Source organism: Pezoporus flaviventris, unplaced genomic scaffold (genome assembly GCF_033815535.1).
Source record: "Pezoporus flaviventris isolate CSIRO_AGI_PZ_B2104156 unplaced genomic scaffold, CSIRO_AGI_Pfla_v1 ptg000096l, whole genome shotgun sequence".
Taxonomy (NCBI): domain Eukaryota; kingdom Metazoa; phylum Chordata; class Aves; order Psittaciformes; family Psittacidae; genus Pezoporus; species Pezoporus flaviventris.
The window spans coordinates 4,900,653-4,919,709 of NW_026892644.1; the positions used below are offsets into that span (position 1 = coordinate 4,900,653).

Here is a 19,057-nt window from a genome sequence, read left to right on the forward strand (position 1 = left end):
GGCATTTAGAGAAGGTAAGAATGATATTTTAAGTCCCTTTAATTGTCCTTCACAGCGCCATAAAGTGGCAAGAGCATCACAAATTTTGTCTAAACAGCAGTTTCCTATGTGCGTGTAGGATTGTAGACATTTTTAAGCAAGCTGTAGGTTATCTAGCTGAGATACTGCTAGAAAAGCAGCTACTGCAGTGCAGAGCTCTATGGAGGATGCAAATTTTATCTGAGAAGCTGAGTATATTTTCATGTAATTGATCTTTGCTGATCAGTTTTATCGCCCCCCGTATAAACGAAAGTTGTCAGTGATGGCTATTAGCATGCTCTAAGTCAACTATGTGTTTATTTAACTTGTGAACTGTGTTGTATGTGTTAGGATTTTCCAGGATGAGATATGAGGTGCATTATAAAGCACCTTTTCAAATCACCCCTGCTATAGTGATAGTACTTGGTTTCACAATCTGTAATTCAGGTTAATGAAAGTAAAAGATATGTGTTTGGTTTGTCCCTCATTTTATTTAGGTATTAAGAGAGTGCTGTATCCTGCCTTAACATGGAGTGAATGTATAAGCTGACAAAATAGGTGTAGATATTCCTCACCAGATACATTTAAATTATAATAGGTTTTGTAAATCGAAAGTGTTCTGAGTAGTGTTCTGTTTTCAAAATATTTTTTTTTCTTATTTTAAAATATGTGAAGTATTTGTAAGTTCATGTAAATGCTATTCTTATTCGCAGATAATGCACCTCAGGTAGCAATTACTGCACCAGGATCTGGTAACCATAGAAACAGCTCTACAGGCCCAACACCTGACTGCTCTCCTCCATCACCAGACACTGCACTTGAAAACATAGTAAAAGTTATACGTCCTCAGGTAGGTGCTCATCATAAGCATCATCTTCTTAGTTCTGGTTTTCATTTTAGAAGCAGGCTATCATGCATGTGTTCTAAGAGGACATTATCACTATGAACATTTGAATAGGTCAGAAGCAGATAAACAGAATACAAATTATTTTTTTGTACTTGGGATGCAGTCTTGATAGCAGAAGATAGACTATTTTATGAACAAGCCCAGCAATGTACAGCAATTTATAGTGTCTCAACTTTTATCCTTCCTAACTGTATGTATTTCTAATAGTGTTTGGTGAACAAGGTACTTAATATATATAAAATTTGAGTGCCCTTTTTAATTCTTTAAGAAGTACAGCCTTTTAAAATAAAAGCTGTAAAGTAAATAAATCTTAGAATTCAAGTTAGTAGTGAAGGTAGAGGTAATCAGCATAGAGGAGTTTATTTTGGGGTCATAGGGCAACATGGGTCAGAATAAACCTCAGGGGGTTATCTAGTTCCCCACTTAAAAAGGCATGACATTAGGCGTGTTAAAGCTAGCTGACAACTACACACTGAACTGACTGTGAGACTTTTCTGGTGGGAACCTGAAGAAATCCTGTCCTCTCCTACCAATTATTGGGTTCAAATGCAGCCATCTGTTCTTCATTGCTGAGCTGACCTCTGCCACTGAGCCGCTTTGATGCTAGTGGATGCAGGTTTTGTATCATCAGTACATTGCCGGCATTTGTTTTACTTGACAAGTAATCTGATGGATACATGATATCTTGGTAAGACTTCTATAGGACAGATTGTGTTGGTGCTATGCTTGTGAGCATGTCACAGTGATGAAAGTGAATCTTCCTTTCAGAACTCATTGGAGCACATATTTCAGAAGGTCTTGCAGACTTAAAGGTAATTTCTAGGAGCACCTGCCGGTTTTATCTAGGAGCCACTGGTTTCCTACGGCTGTCACTGTCAATGCACAATAATGCTAATGACTGGCTGCAAACCATCCCTCTGACACTGCAGTACCTTGGGTTCTATATCCTTGTTTAAATCTAGATTGCAGGGGGTCTAAAATAACTGCTTCCTCTCCTTTTGTCTTTTTATAGTTGTTTCTCATTTTGCCAGTTCCTGTAGTCTCTCTGTCCCTCCTACCCTACATTAGTATAGTACTGAAATGCCTCCTTCCCTCTAAGCTGTTTTTTATAGTAGGCGGTAAGCAAACAGAAAGGTATTGGAATGTTGTTGGGAACAAGCTGTTGTGTGATAGCTTATTGAAAATAGCATTTAAAAAGCCGTTTCCATCATGATATTGCCAACAGATGGACTCAGTACACTGAATGGTGATGTTCTCCTGCTAGTTAACTCTGAATGGATTCAGCAGATTCTGGGGAGCTATTTTCAAATTTAAATCATACCATTTACTGACTCCCAGTATTCTCATCATTTTGCAGAACTAAAGCTAGCTGTGTGGTATATATGGTCAGAACTTTACCACATTTTCTAAAATGTATCTCATGTGGCCCTACATGTGGCATACTTCCTATGCAGAAAATAGCAGCAGAAAGGCACATGTAGGTTTGTGCTTAACATATCTTCTAAATCTATGCACTAATACATGAGAAGTTGAATACACTATAGCATTCAGATCCTATTATGCTTCTTTCTCCATGTATTTTATGCACATTCCTTCAATATTCTTCCTTTGTTTTTCTTGCTTACCTAATCACCTCCCCCAAAGATCTTAACCCAAGAATTTAGGCAACAAAGCTGTATATATTTGCAATATAATGTTTGCAAACCGTTAATGTTAATTCTGCCTGCATATTTAATTCCTTTATCCCGTGCCTGCTGCATTCAATTACGTGGCAAGCTCTTTGAAGGTTAACACAATGGGATTCTATTCTTGACTGACCTCTTACCACTCATGTAAAACTAATGAATAGTGTTATACAATGCATGTAAAATAATTAATTATCTCTTGTCAAAAATGCCTCTTTGCACTTTTCTAGCAAAATAAACAGATTTTAAACAGATAGAAAGCAGGGATCATATAAATTTCCAAACCAGCTGTCATTCCTTTCCTCTTTTCATACGTATTGTGCATCTAGCACAGGAAGGTGCCAGTAAAAGGTAGAATGGGAAATTCTTCAGCAGCTGGTTTTGCATTAGGCAGGCTTTGGTAACTTGGATGAAACTGCCAGGGAAGGCTGGCCTTTCAACTCATGTTGTTATTTACATTTATAGCCTTACTTATCTTTCCTGGAGAGTTGTGCATATAACAGTTCACCTGCAGTGAGGAGAAACGCTGTATTTCTGTGTAAGCAGCAGCAGAAGGGACCAAAGATTCCTTCCTCCCACGAGTCTGGTGAGGGCAGGCAGTGCAGAGAGTGGAAAAGGAGAACCCTGGTGAGCTGAGTTAGAAGGCAGAGGTGGAGTCATTCTTCCTCCTGTTTTATTTGGCCTTTTCTTTCAGAGACTGCATGTCAGCTCACATGATGGCAGTGCATATTCAGGCCTCAGCACCCAACAGATTTTTAAGATGTTTGTATGAATGTGAGGTTAAGCACAGCACAGTGGCCTCTCCTCTCCCCTGTTCCAGAGGCTCCCATATCAAATACAGCTGGTGGGGAACCCTGTTGCCTACACCTGCTACATGGGGTCCCTGAAGAGGAGAGAGGCTGTGATGCTGCACTGCCAGCACACTGAGTGAAAGTACCACAGCTGGCAAGTATGAGACAGGAACAATCTCATACACAAAGTGTGAATCCTGAGGGGACTGGCATGGTGGCACAGTCAGTTAAGAGATTGGTTCCTCAGAGTACATTCAGAACTTGCTTTTTCTTTTTCCTTCTAGGTGTCTCTTAATCTGGTCTTAATTATTCTTCATCTTATATTAAAAACATGCCATCATAAAGCCTGGCTAGGATTATGTATTTCCCCACCAACCTTTCACTCATGTTTCTGGAAATTCATCTTTTCTTTAATGATGAATTTTGAAGTGATAAACCTGAAGGTTATTGTGACCCTAATGCTCGTGTCTTATGAGATGCTCTCTAAAATCTATCTAAACTTGTCTTTGGATATGTCTCAACTATTCCATTCAGTGTACTGTTACTAAAGCTAAAGCCTATTTTAACTGAAATGATGTATCTCCCTGGCACAGTGCAGCATTCTGGAGAGATACTAACTCAGATCTCAGAAGCAGTACTAAGTTCAGTGCCACAGTGCCACCCACCTCTACTGCTTCCAGCCCTGAAGTGAGCACTTAACAGTAATTCAGGGATCTGTATGCTTTTTTATCTGTGCATCTTAGCTATGGCTTTTTGCTGTGATCTAGCATTTTGCAAATACATGAGTTGTTTTCAGATTTTCACAGGGTCAGCCTCTGAAAAACAGGGATTATTGAGAAGTTATATATATGCCAATAAGAAACAAATATAGTTGAATTTAGTTCAGGGTTTGAATCACTTGATCATTTTTTTTTTTTCTGGATTGTCAGACAAGTCTTAGTAAGTTTTTAATTCATGAATTGCTAGTTAATGAAGACTTTAAGAAAGTAGTACTGCTTTAATTTAAAGACATATGCCTCTGTGAAGTATGCTAACAGCACATAGGAGAAAAAATGAGGTGTGGTAGGAGACCAAGTAGGTTAATAAGTTAACTGAAGTCCTCTGAAATATTAGTCTCTCTTTCAAGTTTTACCTAGCTACATTAGTACAGGTAGTAAAATATAGCTTACCTTATCAGACTTGAATTTTAGAAAGTGGTAGTAAAATTGAGTTTGTTCTACCAAAATTCCTATAGCTCTCTTTCTAGATGAAACTTCGACAAAAATGAGCTGCGTGTGATGTCTCATATATGTTTTTGTATTAGCCACTTAATTCAATAAGAATCTCCTTACTTTTTTGTTCAGGTCTGCTTCAAAAAAAATGAACTATATACCTAGAGGGAGAAGGTGCACCTTTTTATCCTAGAGACTGTTTCTTTTGCCAGTGCTATTTGCTGGTGGGTGAATTGGGGGGTCTACTTGTCATAAAATTGAATTCTGACTTCTCGCCTTTTAAATTCTTTATTAAATGTAATCCAGCATTTGCATATTCTCTTGTTGTCTTTTTAAGATATGTTTCAAATGGCTCACTATAGTACAGTTTTTGATGTCTAAATGTGGATTATTTAAAAGTAACTTTGATTATATCTAGCATGAATTAGTATTTTGCCCATTTTATGTGAATAACCCAACTCCCTAAGAGTGTTGTTTCAGTGATATAAAGAGGGCTTCTGGTAGAAAGACAAAGGAAGAGAGAAATTCAGTGTGTCTGACATAATAAAATCTCATCATCTTGTTCTTGCTGGTTTTATTGCTAAGATCTGCAATAATCTATTGATTGTAATACCTTTTTATTTTTCTTGTGAGTGTTGTCTTTACATTAGTCAACATATTTTTCTATTTATCTTTTTTAACCTCTTTAAACAAAGTTACAATTTTATCTATGGTCCATTATTCCTCTGGCTAAGACATTTATCAATATAATAGAAGGTAACAGTTCAAACGTTAGAGGACAAAAGAAATCGTCTCATTTTTCTGCAAGCAGTAATAGAATGTTATAGGACATCTATAGCCTCTGTTAGACCTATTTCACTTCTTTGGGCTACCAGGTGTGCCTTGTGTAATGTAGAACTATTTTCTGCACATACAGTGAGCCTGATGTACCAATGCACATGTAGTTCATCTAGGCATAAGGAGGTACAGGGACCATGACATTCCACCTCCCGTAACAGCCTGGGCGTTAATGGACAGAGTGACTGTAGGAGATATATGCTACAGAATCTCTCACATTGACCTAAAAAGTGATAGTAATTTACATTCAAGGAAACTATACCTCATCCTTTTTTGCAGTTGGGTGCAGGTATTACTTTGAACAAAACTAAACAAAATCACAGAATCATAGAATCATAGAATAGTTAGGGTTGGAAAGACCCTTAAGATCATCTAGTTCTAACCCCCCTGCCATGGGCAGGGACACCTCACACTAAACCATGTCACCCAAGGCTTCATCCAACCTGGCCTTGAACACTGCCAGGGATGGAGCATTCACAACCTCCCTGGGTAACCTATTCCAGTGCCTCACCACCCTAACAGTAAAGAATTTCCTCCTTATATCCAGTCTGAATTTCCCCTGTTTAAGTTTTAACCCATTACCCCTTGTCTTATCACTACATTCCCTAATGAAGAGTCCCTCCTCAGCATCCCTATAGGCCACCTTCAGATACTGGAAGGCTGCTATGAGGTCTCCATGCAGCCTTCTCTTCTCCAGGCTGAACAGCTCCAACTTTCTCAGCCTGTCTTCAAACGGGAGGTGCTCCACTCCCCTGATCATCCTCGTGGCCCTTCTCTGGACTTGTTCCAACAGTTCCATGTCCTTTTTATGGTGAGGACACCAGAACTGCACACAATACTCCAAGTGAGATCTCAGGAGAGCAGGGTAGAGGGGCAGGATCACCTCCTTCGACCTGCTGGTCCCGCTTCTTTTGATGCAGCTCAGGATATGGTTGGCTTTCTGGGCTGCAAGCACACTGAAGCCGGCTCATGTTCATTTTCTCATCAACCAATACCCCCAGGTCCTTCTCCACAGGGCTGCTCTGAATCTCCTCTCTTCCCAGCCTGTAGCTATGCCTGGGATTGCTCCGACCCAGGTGTAGGACCTTGCCCTTGGCATGGTTAAACTTCATGAGGTTGGCATCAGCCCACCTCACAAGTGTGTCAAGGTCCCTCTGGATGGCATTCCTTCCCTCCAGGGTATCAACCGAACCACACAGCTTGGTGTCATCGGCAAACTTGCTGAGGGTGCACTCAATCCCACTGTCCATGTCAGCGACAAAGGTGTTGAACAAGACTGGTCCCAACACTGATCCCTGAGGGACACCACTCGTTACTGGTCTCCAGCCAGACATTGAGCCATTGACCACAACACTTTGTGTGTGGCCATCCAGCCAGTTCTTTATCCACCGAGTGGTCCATCCATCAAATTGATGTCTCTTCAATATAGAGACAAGGATGTTGTGTGGGACAGTGTCGAACGCTTGCACAAATCCAGGTAGATGACATCAACTGCTCTACCCCTGTCCATCTGCAGCCCCATCATAGAAGGCCACCAAATTGGTCAGGCAGGATTTCCCCTTAGTGAAGCCATGCTGGCTGTCACCAAGCACCTTGTTGTTTTTCATGTGCCTTAGCATGCCTTCCAGGAGAATCTGCTCCAAGATTTTGCCAGGCCAGTCAGGTGAGACTGACTGGTCTGTAATTCTCCGGGTCATCCATTTTCCCCTTCTTGAAAGTGGGGGTTATATTTCCCTTTTCCCAGTCGTCGGGAACTTCACCTGACTGCCATGATTTCTCAAATATGATGGCCAGCAGCTTCACAACTTCATTCGCCAGCTCCTTCAGGACCCACGGATGGATCTCATCAGGACCCATGGACTTGTGCACGTTCAGATTTTTAAGATGGTCTTGAACCAGATCCTCTCCTACAGTGGGCGCCAGGTCTTCATTCTCACAGTCCCTGCGTCTGCCTTCCAAGACTTGGGTGGTTTGGTCAGAGCCTTTGCTAGTGAAGACCGAGGCAAAGAAGTCATTTAGAACCTGAGCCTTCTCCAAATCCTGTGTAGCCAGTTCTCCCGAGAGCATCTTAGAGGCAGCCCTGAAAAATCACAGTTCCAGAAAATAAACTTTCAGAACCAATTGTTCCATAAACAGGATTTTTAAGTGGATTAGTATCACTATTTTCCCATGATGAAATAACGCTAGTTCCTTCCCTATGCCACCACCCTCTGCAGTACCCTTAGTTCTTCCCAAACGAATGCATTTCTTGTCACAGTTAGCTGGAGTTGACATATGACTGTCCCTGCAAACTTAGTGAAACCTTCACTGCAGGCTGTTGCACCGGTGCACGAATGCACAAGGACTCTATAAAGCGTCTGCTGAACTTTTTTTGCAATACAAAAAATCTGCTTTATTACATTTTTTGTCATTAAAAGGAGTGCTGAAAAACACTGTTATACAATAAATTCTCACCACTGTCTTTCTGAATGAGATCACAGGACAACTGGGGTGTAAAGACCTTCTTTCTCTCATTAACTGCTTTCTGTGCTCAGCTCAAGTTACAACATGCTCAGCCAGGAAAGGAGTAACTAGGAAAATCCTCATGGGGATCTACTGTGCAGGCACCCTATGCTTCCTACTCAGTTGCACACTTCTTTTTCTGGTATTTTTTTGGTGCTAGACTTTGTGCAGCTCTGTGCAGTGTCCACGCTTAGCACAAGAGGCAAATAAAACTTAAAAATATTTATTATGATATGATTATGGTTATGAGTTATGATTATGTGGGAGATCAAACCCATCATGTCCAAGGTAAATCCACCATTGTGTACATGATTTTATGAAGTTCTGGAAGGTGCTGAGCATTCTGGAAAGGTGCTGAGTATTCCCAAATCCCACTAAAATAAGGATGCATTCTGTGGTCCAGAGATGGTCAGATTTAGTCCTCATCATCAGTGTGCCTGGTCTGGATCATTCCTCTGCATTATGTAGTGTTTCCAAGGTTGCATTAGGGCTGAAAGAACATTAAGGTAGTTGACAGCAGTCAGTGACCTTGATTCTGGGTTTGAAGATATATTTCAGAAAATTTTCTATAGATTTTCTTTGTAAACCTTTAAAGCATCTGTGCAAATCTACTGCTCACAGTTTGATATCTTCTCATTCTAATGATGCTGAAATGAATTAACAAAGAAATAAATGGCTAAATAAAGGTCCTAACTAGGACTTAAAAAAAATTAAAACAAATAATACTGTCAGTGCCATTAAGAGGTGGTTATCAGTTCATCAATGCATGACTTGAAAATAGGACAGATCTTATGAAAATCTGTTATTCTGAAATACTGAGTAGGAATTACAAGAAAAAAGGTCTATGGTTGGAATTGTCTCACAGGACTGATTTTTTTCTGTCTTTTGTGTATTACCACAGAATTAATGGTAGAAGACATATAACAGCTCCAGAGGAGGATCTTTAAAAAAAAATCTTTAAAAAAAAAATAACTCCTTAGAGCATAATGGATGCTCTGTGACTACTTAATAGCAACATTAACCAAAATATTTTTATAGAGATGCATTGTAAAAGATCCCCTTTGACAAGTAATATAAAACATAGTTCTATTTAGATCATTTTAATTAGAGCTAAGATAATATGAAAACATAAACACATCTACCCAATATACAGTACTAATGAAAACAGCAAACAGTATTTGTGAGGGCATTTAATTATAGTTCAACAGGATACTAAAGCAAAAGTACAAATTAAAGCAGAACGCTTTTTATTGTCAGGAGTGTTTTGTTTTAGAATATTACTTCTACATGCATCTTTTTGCTTGGTTGAAGTTGGTTGCTTAGCTGGAGAGATTCTCTAGCTTCTGTTTCCTGATTCAATATAAGCACAAATTATACAGAAGAATAGAATGTTTTTAGTATCTGAACTTGTTACAGACCAAATTGTTGAAATACTGAGCATAAAGATATTTCAGACACTGAAAGGTAGCCATGTACATCTACACTAGTAAAACAAGCTTCTGAGCACTGGAAGGTTGCATCTATACTGTTGAATTTTTAACACAATCCTGGGAATAATTTTGATCCTATATGTCGTGGTTTAAACCCAGTCAGGTAACTTGTTCACTCACTCCCAGTGAGTGGTGCCGAGCTGACAACAATCGAGGTCCATGTCCCCCCCCCACCGGGGTTCTCCCCCACTCCCAGAGGAACGGGGAGGAGGATCGAAAAAAAGTGCAACTCCCACTGGTTGAGACAAGAACAGTCCAGCAACCAATGTACAACACAAATCACCACCGCTACTATCAACTACAACAATGATAAGGGAAAATAACAAGGGAAGAGAATACGATACCACCGGCCAAGAAAACGAGTTCCACCCGGAAGCCCCTGTCCTTCCGGGTAACTCCCAGTCACCCCCCACCCCGGCCATGACATGCTGTGGTATGGAATACCTCTTTGGTCAGTTTGGGTCAGGTGTCCTGTCTCTGCTTCCTCCCGGCTTCCCCTCCTCCCTGGCAGAGCATGAGCCTCACAAAGTCCTTGGTCAGGGTAAACATCACTTAACAACTGAAAACATCGACTTCACCAACACTGTTCTCAGGCTGGAAGTCAAAACACAGCACTGCACCAGCTAGCACAAAGGAAAAAAAAAAACATGACTGCTACTGCTGAACCCAGGACACTATACTATTCTCTCTCTCCAAAAGTATCCACTGTCAGGCCTGATTTGGAATTTGGATGGGCCAGGGATCATTCCTGGTAGGTAATTCTGCTTTGAATACCCTGCTCTGAAGGCTAATGAATTTTAATAGTAGGGGCGTGAACCAATCCATGACAACTGCCCTGCCCCAGGACATATAATGCTTGGAAACAGCAACACAATGAGAATCTGGAAGATTAAAGCATTTCTGTAGTGCTTTGATGGGTATCACCAGATTCCTAGCATTTTCCTTTGTTTCTGTGTAGCACTTAGTGATTTTGAACTCCTCAGGTACTGAGTAATCCTGTATCATCATCCAAAAATGCACCAAATTTTCATACATTCATACATGCAACTTAGAAACCAGTCATCACCTTGAACCTTCAAAATTGGTAATATACAAATGTAATGATATGAGCAATTTTCATAATCTGTATTTCAAAAAAGGATGTTGCTAACAGTTGGAAGCTGAGCTTTTTATTTTTTAAGAAAATAGCCTTACATCCATTTTCCAACTGTTTCAGTGAAAATAACAGTTTTTTAATACTTGAAAGTTAGGAATTTTTTATAGCTAAGGTATAAGACATTCCTCTTATTTATCAAATTTATCTCTTGCAATTTGAAGCTCATTTCAAGGAATGTTTTCCCAGGATAGGAATAATGGTGTATCCTCAAAATCTAGTCACATCTGTCAAAGAGGAAAACTGCTTCGAAGTTATTACACTTTTTAGCATTCAGAACTGCTGGACTCCACAACCCACAGCTGCCTTATTGTTCCAATTAAAATGAAAGTAGAAACCAAGGAAAATGGAAACTGGACCATCTCTTTTTTCCCCCTTATTTATTTCCAGTCTGATTTGTCATCTGAGACAAGACCAGAGGTGGAAGATGGAAGGGGGCAACAACCTCTGACCTTTAATTACATATTCCAGTGGAGGACTTGTAAAGAAGAAGTTAATATAACATGCACAGAGGAAAACAGAACCACAGGAACAGAAAGTACTGTGGTTATATGGTACCTAGAATCACACTATGTGACTTCCTGACCATAGGCTGCAGGAAAGAGTGATGTGTCTGTGCCATCCTTGAGCACGTCACTGGCAGTGAAGTGATCAAAGTATGCCAGTGGGACAAGAGATTACTGTGAAGAAGTAGGAACTTGCTGCTCATGCAGGATGTAAGATATGTCTTTCTTTAAATTAAAAATCAGTCAAACAGAAATTTTTAGGACATTGGCACTATGATGTCATTAAAAATGAATCTTGTTTTAAAATGCACTATGCTTTTAGTAATGAAAAAGTATATACCGTTAAAAAACAGATAAACCACTTTTTAATATATATATATTTATTATTAAATTTCCATGATCATGTAAGGTCCCTGTTGTGGCTGCTTGGGCCGTATTTGTTGCCAGCCACTGTGTAATATCTGCCTTCTGCTTTTAAATTAAATTAAGATGCTGGGAAGTAAAAACAAATTTTTTTTTTTTTTGTAGTCATAATTTAAGTATTATAAAATGAAAAAAAAAGAAAATTGTATTACCTTATTAAGACACAGCATCTCTTCAACAACATGGAATTTTGAGGCTTGACAGAATAAATAATTCAGGAGTCTAGTAATAGTTCAGTGCAGTCTTTCACTTCTAGGTGACATAGATGACTCAAACCTATATCCGTTGTAATCTCCAGGTTTGCAGTTTCAAGTCTACTTGATCATCTTAGTTCAGATCCTTTTATTTGGATAACTTCTGGCAGCAGCATTGACTAACGAAAATGTATCAGGCCTGCTGATTTCTGCAAATCAAACCTGAGGTACTGGATACAGGAGTAAGTGAAGAAGCCTGTTTTTTTTCACAGGCTGTGTTTTACCAAGGAAATTATGAATGTTATGGGATTTTATATAAGTGCACATGAGCAAAAGAGACAAAGATAGAGATGGTATGTTGGGATGTTGAGGCAGAGGATAGAAGACTGAGAAACCATGAAAGTGATGTGAAAGTTGTATTTGAAAGGGATGACAGAGGTTAAAATCAAATTCATTAAAGGACAATGAGAGGGTTGTAGTGACTGATAAAGCCGGTGGGAGATAAAACTGTTACGGAGTTCGTTTGAGAGATCTTGATGACAAAACCACAGAGAAAGCAGAGAAGCAAGTTTTGGAAGACCAAGTAGAAGTGGAATCAGCTAGGATACTGTCAAGAGTGGTTTAGAGTAAAACAAGTTGTTTTCAAGGGAATATAACAATACATAGGAGAAAACAGAAAAAGCAAGAGGTAGAAGGGAAAATGAGTATGTGCAATTAGAATGGGATCTTAAGAAAGAAGAAAGCTGGAGAAAGGAAAATTTCTGAAGTAGGAGTGAATCGATCAGGGAATGAGAAGAATGGATTCATCTGGGCTGGTACCAAAATGAGGGATTTATGTGGGCACATGGCTACACCCATATGATGTTGTATATGTGAGATGAGCCTGAGAAAGGGGCTACAGCATTTTACTTTCTTTGCTAAGTTTGCATTTTATGTAATAGCTAGAATTTGAGAGTGTGGGTTCAGTTCTTTATACTATCATACATTTTCTGCATGGTATAACACAACTGAAGCCAGTTTTTATATTATGCAGGACAACTGGAATTTGTCAGGATTTACCAAAATGCAGAATTTCCTCAGGCTCATCGGGTCTTAGTGGTTTAATGAGCTACACATCCGTCACTGGGAGAGCTCTATACCCTAGTTCAGCATCTGTAAAATGGGGCTAATAGCTCTGCCATAGTGCAGAGGAGTGTTGTGAGAATTAATTCTTTAAAGACTGTGATGGTGCTATGTACACAAATCCCAAAGATAAATGAAGGCAGAGTCACAAGCTTATATTGCAGTACTTCAAAGCTGGAAAAATATTTTTAAGTTAACTGAAGAAAAGAATTTTGCCCTACTGCCTCTGCTAAATGTTATGAGAAATATTTGAGTAATCCCTTGTGTGCTTGCAGTGTTACATGGGAGTCATGGTAGCATTAGAGAATTTACATGCAACTTCCATTCATGGGAACACTGTAAGTCATTACTTGCCTCTGACAGTATGTGTATTTTGATGCCTTTCCTGTTTTGCTGTGTTCAAAGTGGCATCTTTCATTGATATATGTTCATTACTGATTTAACATGCAAATATTTTTATTAGAGATGATTTGAAAGTCATTTAAAATGTGTTATTACAATATCTTTCAAAATTTTTATTGGTATATTTTTGCTTTTGCATTGATAAAGTTTCTTCATTAGCATGATTTGGTATGCTGGTTTAGTGTTTTTCTGGGTCAGTATTATGCCGAGTGAAGTAATAGTCATGAAGAAACACTTTAAGCAAAATCAGTCATTAAGGAGGCTCACACGTAACAGGTAAATTAAATACATGAATGTAATGAATAAAGAATATCTACTTAAGGAAAAATCTGCATATGGCTATGTAGCATATGTGCTGGGGTGAAATTAAGCCATAAAATTGCTACAATTGCACAAGGGTTTTCTCCATGTGTTCAGGTGTTTTGGTTAGTATAAGGAAGACGTGTAGTGGACAAAGCTGCTTTTGGTATAAAGAATGAAGGAAAAATAATCTCTTTGGGACAGAGTTTTGTGTTTATACAATCTCCACAGCTATAGAACCCTGACTACATTTCCTGGACATTACAGTATTCCATGTAGTAAATAATCTTCGAATTATTCAGGACCTATCAGAAGTTATCTTAGTCAATGTAATTTAGAAATGGCTTTGGCAGATGCCATTCAGGAACCAAGGTGCAGGACTCCAGTATGTGACTTGTTAAATGCTGGCTACACATTCCGCCAGTAAGGCTGGAATTTGACTCCATATTCTAATACATGAAGTGTTAGAGTGTGTCTGTGTGTGAGCTACAGGTGGGATTCAATCTGGGACTGAAACACATATGCTTTTGACTCTGTATATAAGAATTTCTGTCTAATTTGCATTATAACCTCCCATCATGCTCAGGATAGATGTGAGGTTCAATTCTCTCCCCAAAATGGCAGCTGGAGGCCAGGTAGGGTGCCCCAGGGATTCTTCAGTGATGGCAGATACCTGAGCTAAGGGCAGTGAACTGACTAGAGTGAGGTGATCTGTTCTCTGGACTGTATTGATTGTATTGACTAGATTTCAATTGACTGTAATGAGAGCTTAAATATTTAGTGGAGATGTAAATAGCTGTGCTGTAAATTTAGTTGTTTAAATCCAGAACTGAATTTAATCCTAACTATAAGAAAAGATTATTTTTTTTCCTACAGTTTTTGTGTAAACTGTACTTTAGAGAGACACAAGCAGAGGGATGCAGTCAACACAAACTGGTTTACTGCATCTCTCTTAGCATATATTATATGAACAATTAACATACTTTAACAACATAACATTTTACAGGACCAAGCAAAGGTGCAAAAGGCTTCTCTAGCTACCTACAAAAGCTCAGATGCTAGATTCTTGTGTAATTATGTGGAAAAATTATTGGCACATGTTGGCAGATGGACCTTGTTAACTCCAGAGAATGTAGCAGAAGTGTTTTGCTGTAGAGTACTAGAGGCTGCGTGGGGTGCTGTACAGAATCATTAGATTGGAAAGACATTAAACTGAGATATGCTTCTCTGAATTAATAATGTCAAAGCCCCAAATAATATAGGAAGTATTTTACATCACGCAGGTCAACAGATGGTTGCATATTATTATCATGAACAAACAGAAAACATGTTTCTAGCTTTCCATAATCAGGTTTGAAAACCACTTCAGACTTATTTTATATCACTGACCCATGTCTTCAGAACAAATCATAGCTATTTATTGATGGACACATTTTTGGAATCTGTGAGCGTTTGTAAACTAAACTGATCTGTAAAAGAAGCTTCAGAACAGTCTGGGGTGGGGTTTTTTTTTGTTTGTTTTCCCCTTCACCCTCCTTCCCCAAGACCTTGCAGATGGCTTTGTGAAAATAGCTTTGTGAAATAGCTGATCACCTTTAAGTTAGTGAAAGGCTATATGATGTATCAGATGCTTCTGGGGCATCCCAGCTGCCTTTTGTGATAGGAAGTGTCTCAATTTAAGAATAACTGGAGATTTCACACATCGTGTTACTTGAAGTGTCACCTTTTCAACTCAGAAGCAGAAGTCCTTCAAAACCACAAAAACACCACTGCTTGGGAAAGGGGCCAGAAACGTGTTTCTAAAAGAGTGGAGTTCTATTCCAGTTTTAGACATGATTAGGTCATTGATTCATTTGTTGTCCAGCAAAAGCATGCAGTTTAGGTTTAATTAATACACATGAATATTTTTGGTCTGATGCGAGAGTTATTTTGGCTCAGGTCCCAAGCAATGGCTTTTAACCAAACTGTTTGATGTTGGAGTTTGTCCCTTTTTATTGAACTCTCCTATGAAATCACTAGACTTAGGAATCAGTCTTTCAAAGCAAAAGCTTCTTTTAATTGTTAAAGTAAGTAAGTAAATCCCCTCAATAGACCATAAATAAGTTCCAGATGAATGCCTGAATTTACTCTTCACAATATTTCTTAGTTTTAACAGGACACAGTTAAATCACTTTGTGCCCAACACAACGTAACAACCAACATTATGCAGACCTAAACCTATTCAGTTTTTTGTTTGACATTCCATTAAAAAGAGTGAATTTTTAGTGAAAACAGTCTGGTTCTGTATTTGTAACACAAACATTGTGGACTCATAACATAAGGACTCATAACCTAAAAATGAAATAGACCACAAACAAAATTGAAAATTACTCCACTGGGATAGATTGTATTTTAACAGGTAGTTCTAAGTAAGCGATGGTGAGTAGCTTCATGGTCCAAAGAAGATCTTATTGCTCCCAAGGCAACAATTTGACACTAATGATGCTAATAAGAAGCAAATTCTTGACCTTTACAAATATTCTGACCTGTTAGGCCTGGCATGCTAATAAAAGAAGAGTTAAAGTGCCCTTTACTCTCTTTTTCTATTTACTTTTCCCATCTTTATTTATCTTAGACAGTCATTCCCGAGATATTTATCACTGTCATGAAATAAATATACTGACAGCTGTAAACTTCGAAGCAGGGCCTATTTCGGAGATGTTTATTGGTTTAGGTCATTAGTCTTGAAGCATTAAGGAGTATGGTTAGTGTTAGGATATTTTGAGTATGGAGCCATATGGCTCCTGCAACAGACTAGCGTGACATTGCAAACTTTCAGTGGTCTGTGTCTTATAGTCCATGACATCAAGCACTAAGGTTATACCTGTATTAATAAGTAGTGCAATGCGATTGGAACAGATTTATTATTGAAAAACATTGTTTCTGACAGTTACGCTGTATAGATTTAACTGGTTTTTAATTTGGACTAGCATTAGTGTGATCCTATGGTCAAAAGGCCATGAAGAGTTGGAGCACATTTTGTACAGTCCTGGAATGTACTGTGATGTAGATCCACCAAAAAGGAATGGGCTTCTCATGCTCTGAAGCTGCTCTGCAGTCCAAAACACAGTCATTCAGTGCGGTCAATTCAGAGGTTCACTTTGAAAGTGAATAATACAGATTTTGAAAGTGAATAATAAAATTGATACAAGCTATTACAAAGTTTTTCATTATTCCATGAAAACTCATGAAGAAACTTTGATTTTCATGTATGTTTTTAAAGCTGACACTTTTCCCCTCAGCTTCTGGAAATTTCAGTTTTGAATATTTACGGCAGCCGTTTATAAATAGATTAAACAGCAGAAAGCTGCTTTCGAGTGAGGAGTGCTTGTTATTATTTTGTAAATTCCATTAAGCAGGCATCAGCGGTCTAATTGTTTTGCAAGATGTGCCCAGCAATGCAGCTGGTGAAGAGCTCCCTTTCTTATCGAAAGATGATTACAATTATTATATGTAAGGCTGTAAAACACCATTTTATTTTGAATTAGATTGATTAGAATGGAGACCTGCTTTTTTTTCTGATAAAGATTAATCCAGATTTTTGAAGGAAATTATCTCTCCACACCACAGCTTGGCATATGAAATGATTTTTGCAAGTATAACCTTTGAACCAAATAAAAACAGTAAAAGGAGAGAAACCCTATTTAAATTTATTACCTGTCAAGTAATGAAAACTATGCAAAAAGTCTGTATTTTTCACTCTTTATTTCTATTTTTCTTGTAGCCCAAGCAGCGCACATCAATAGTATCTTCTCTGGAATTTCACCGAATGAATCACAGCCACAATTATTTTGAAATCAACACATCCATTGGCTGTACAAGTTTTATTTCTACTCCTGCAATCAGTCCAGCTAATTATTCCTTTGGATCTTTGGAATGCAGTGTTGAAGAGAAAGAACTTCCAGGTATAGAAAAAAAAAGCTTACTTTGCCTGTCAGCAAGGCTTTACAAAACTATTGGTCCTTGTGTTTATGCTGGAATTGCTATTGTCTTTGGTAGTGAAATACATTTATCATAAATACACGAAGTTATTTCTTATCTTTTTCCTGCTGCTTAAAAAAGATTCTCATATTCTGTGACCAATATTTTTAAAATACACTTTTTCCTGAATGTTACATTCTGAATAAACCAAACTTTGTTTTACAGAAATGTCATGAACTTAGGTATTGTAGTTTTTGAAATTACAATGATTCAGGTAGATATCTACTATCATCTTTGTGTGGCCAGCATACTTGAATATCAATTTCAAGTTGAGAAAATATAATTAGAAATCATTATGTAACCATCAGTAAAGATTAGGGAAGGAAGATTTCTAAGTAACCTGACATTGTTTCTGCAAGTAGTAGTCATTGAATAGTTAGGGACGTGCTTCAATAAAGCAGAACTTTGATATATTTGCTCTGATGATGAGTATAATAGAATAATAGTGTGATTGTAACTGTGAAGTTTTATCTGTATATAGAAGTTTAAATAATGAAAATGCTTTAAAAAGGATTCGAATAGTTTCTTCTTCACAGACCAAAACTTCAAGAGCAAGAAAGTATTAATAAACTATGCATTAGGTACTTCTGCCCCTTCAAATTTCATATGCGAGTTGCTTTATTTAGGCTAAACTTGTAGCAGAAGACTGTAGTATTTTGGAAAGCCAATGTATTGAAACAAATGTCTTTTGGTAGCTAGTTTATATGATCTGCAGATGGAATTATTTCCTTTAAAGGTATACTGTATTTAACATATAGATAGAAGTAGATTAATATAAAAAAACAGAAATATTGAAATTCAGTACATACTTATCAGTTGGCTTCTGGAGCATTGGTCTTTAAATGAGATGAATCCTCTACATTCCTAGTTGTTAGGCTTTGAAAGTTCTGAAAAGTGTTGCTTTTAAAGGATCAAAAAAAATTAGTTTCCTACTTAGATCAAAGGAAAACTATGTTTTTAAAGAACTTTCATGAAATAAGTTGAGTGAGAAATCCTGTTATTGTGAAGAAAAATTTAAAATGATCAGAAATTATTCATATTATTTTTCTTGGCCTTTTTCTTGGATTTTTCATTGTCTTTGAAACTAAAGAACGTGCTTATATTCACAGATATGGCAAATCTTTTCAAGCCTATCTGGAAATAATTAATTTGAATGGTGTCTTTTATTCCTAGGTCTGGTGTCTTTTGATTCTTTAGGGTTTTGGGTGGGTTTTATTGTTATTGTTTTTTTCTACTGTAAAGTCTATGCAGAACAATATCACAATTTTATTCTGCGTAGTTGAATGACACTTAATATGTCTTGATATTTAAAGGAAAATATAAGAAAACAGAACATTCACTGGAGTTAGATAATGAATTTCTCCAGACTTCTGATGTTGCATGGTTTTGGTTAAATTCTGCATAATATCTGGATTTGTTTTACTTTTATCTTTGGTTAAATCTACAACAGATTGCACTCAATAACTTCTAATAACTGCATTGGATTTGGTCTGAAA

General features: G+C 37.9%; 1 protein-coding gene across 5 annotated transcripts in view; it reads left to right on the top strand.

The window, feature by feature from the left end:
• The window catches only part of LOC133281118 (ankyrin repeat and sterile alpha motif domain-containing protein 1B-like), a 305,927-nt gene that overhangs the window by 151,439 nt on the left and 135,431 nt on the right, over window positions 1–19,057 (top strand). For all 5 annotated transcript variants that reach the window (XR_009747384.1, XM_061476333.1, XM_061476329.1 and 2 more), the window contains 2 exons: window positions 732–868; window positions 17,305–17,485. Coding sequence is in view for 4 of the 5 variants with exons in the window: in XM_061476333.1 (XP_061332317.1) it covers window positions 732–868; window positions 17,305–17,485 (318 nt within the window). In the remaining variant the exon portion in view is untranslated. The remainder of the gene's footprint in view (window positions 1–731; window positions 869–17,304; window positions 17,486–19,057) is intronic.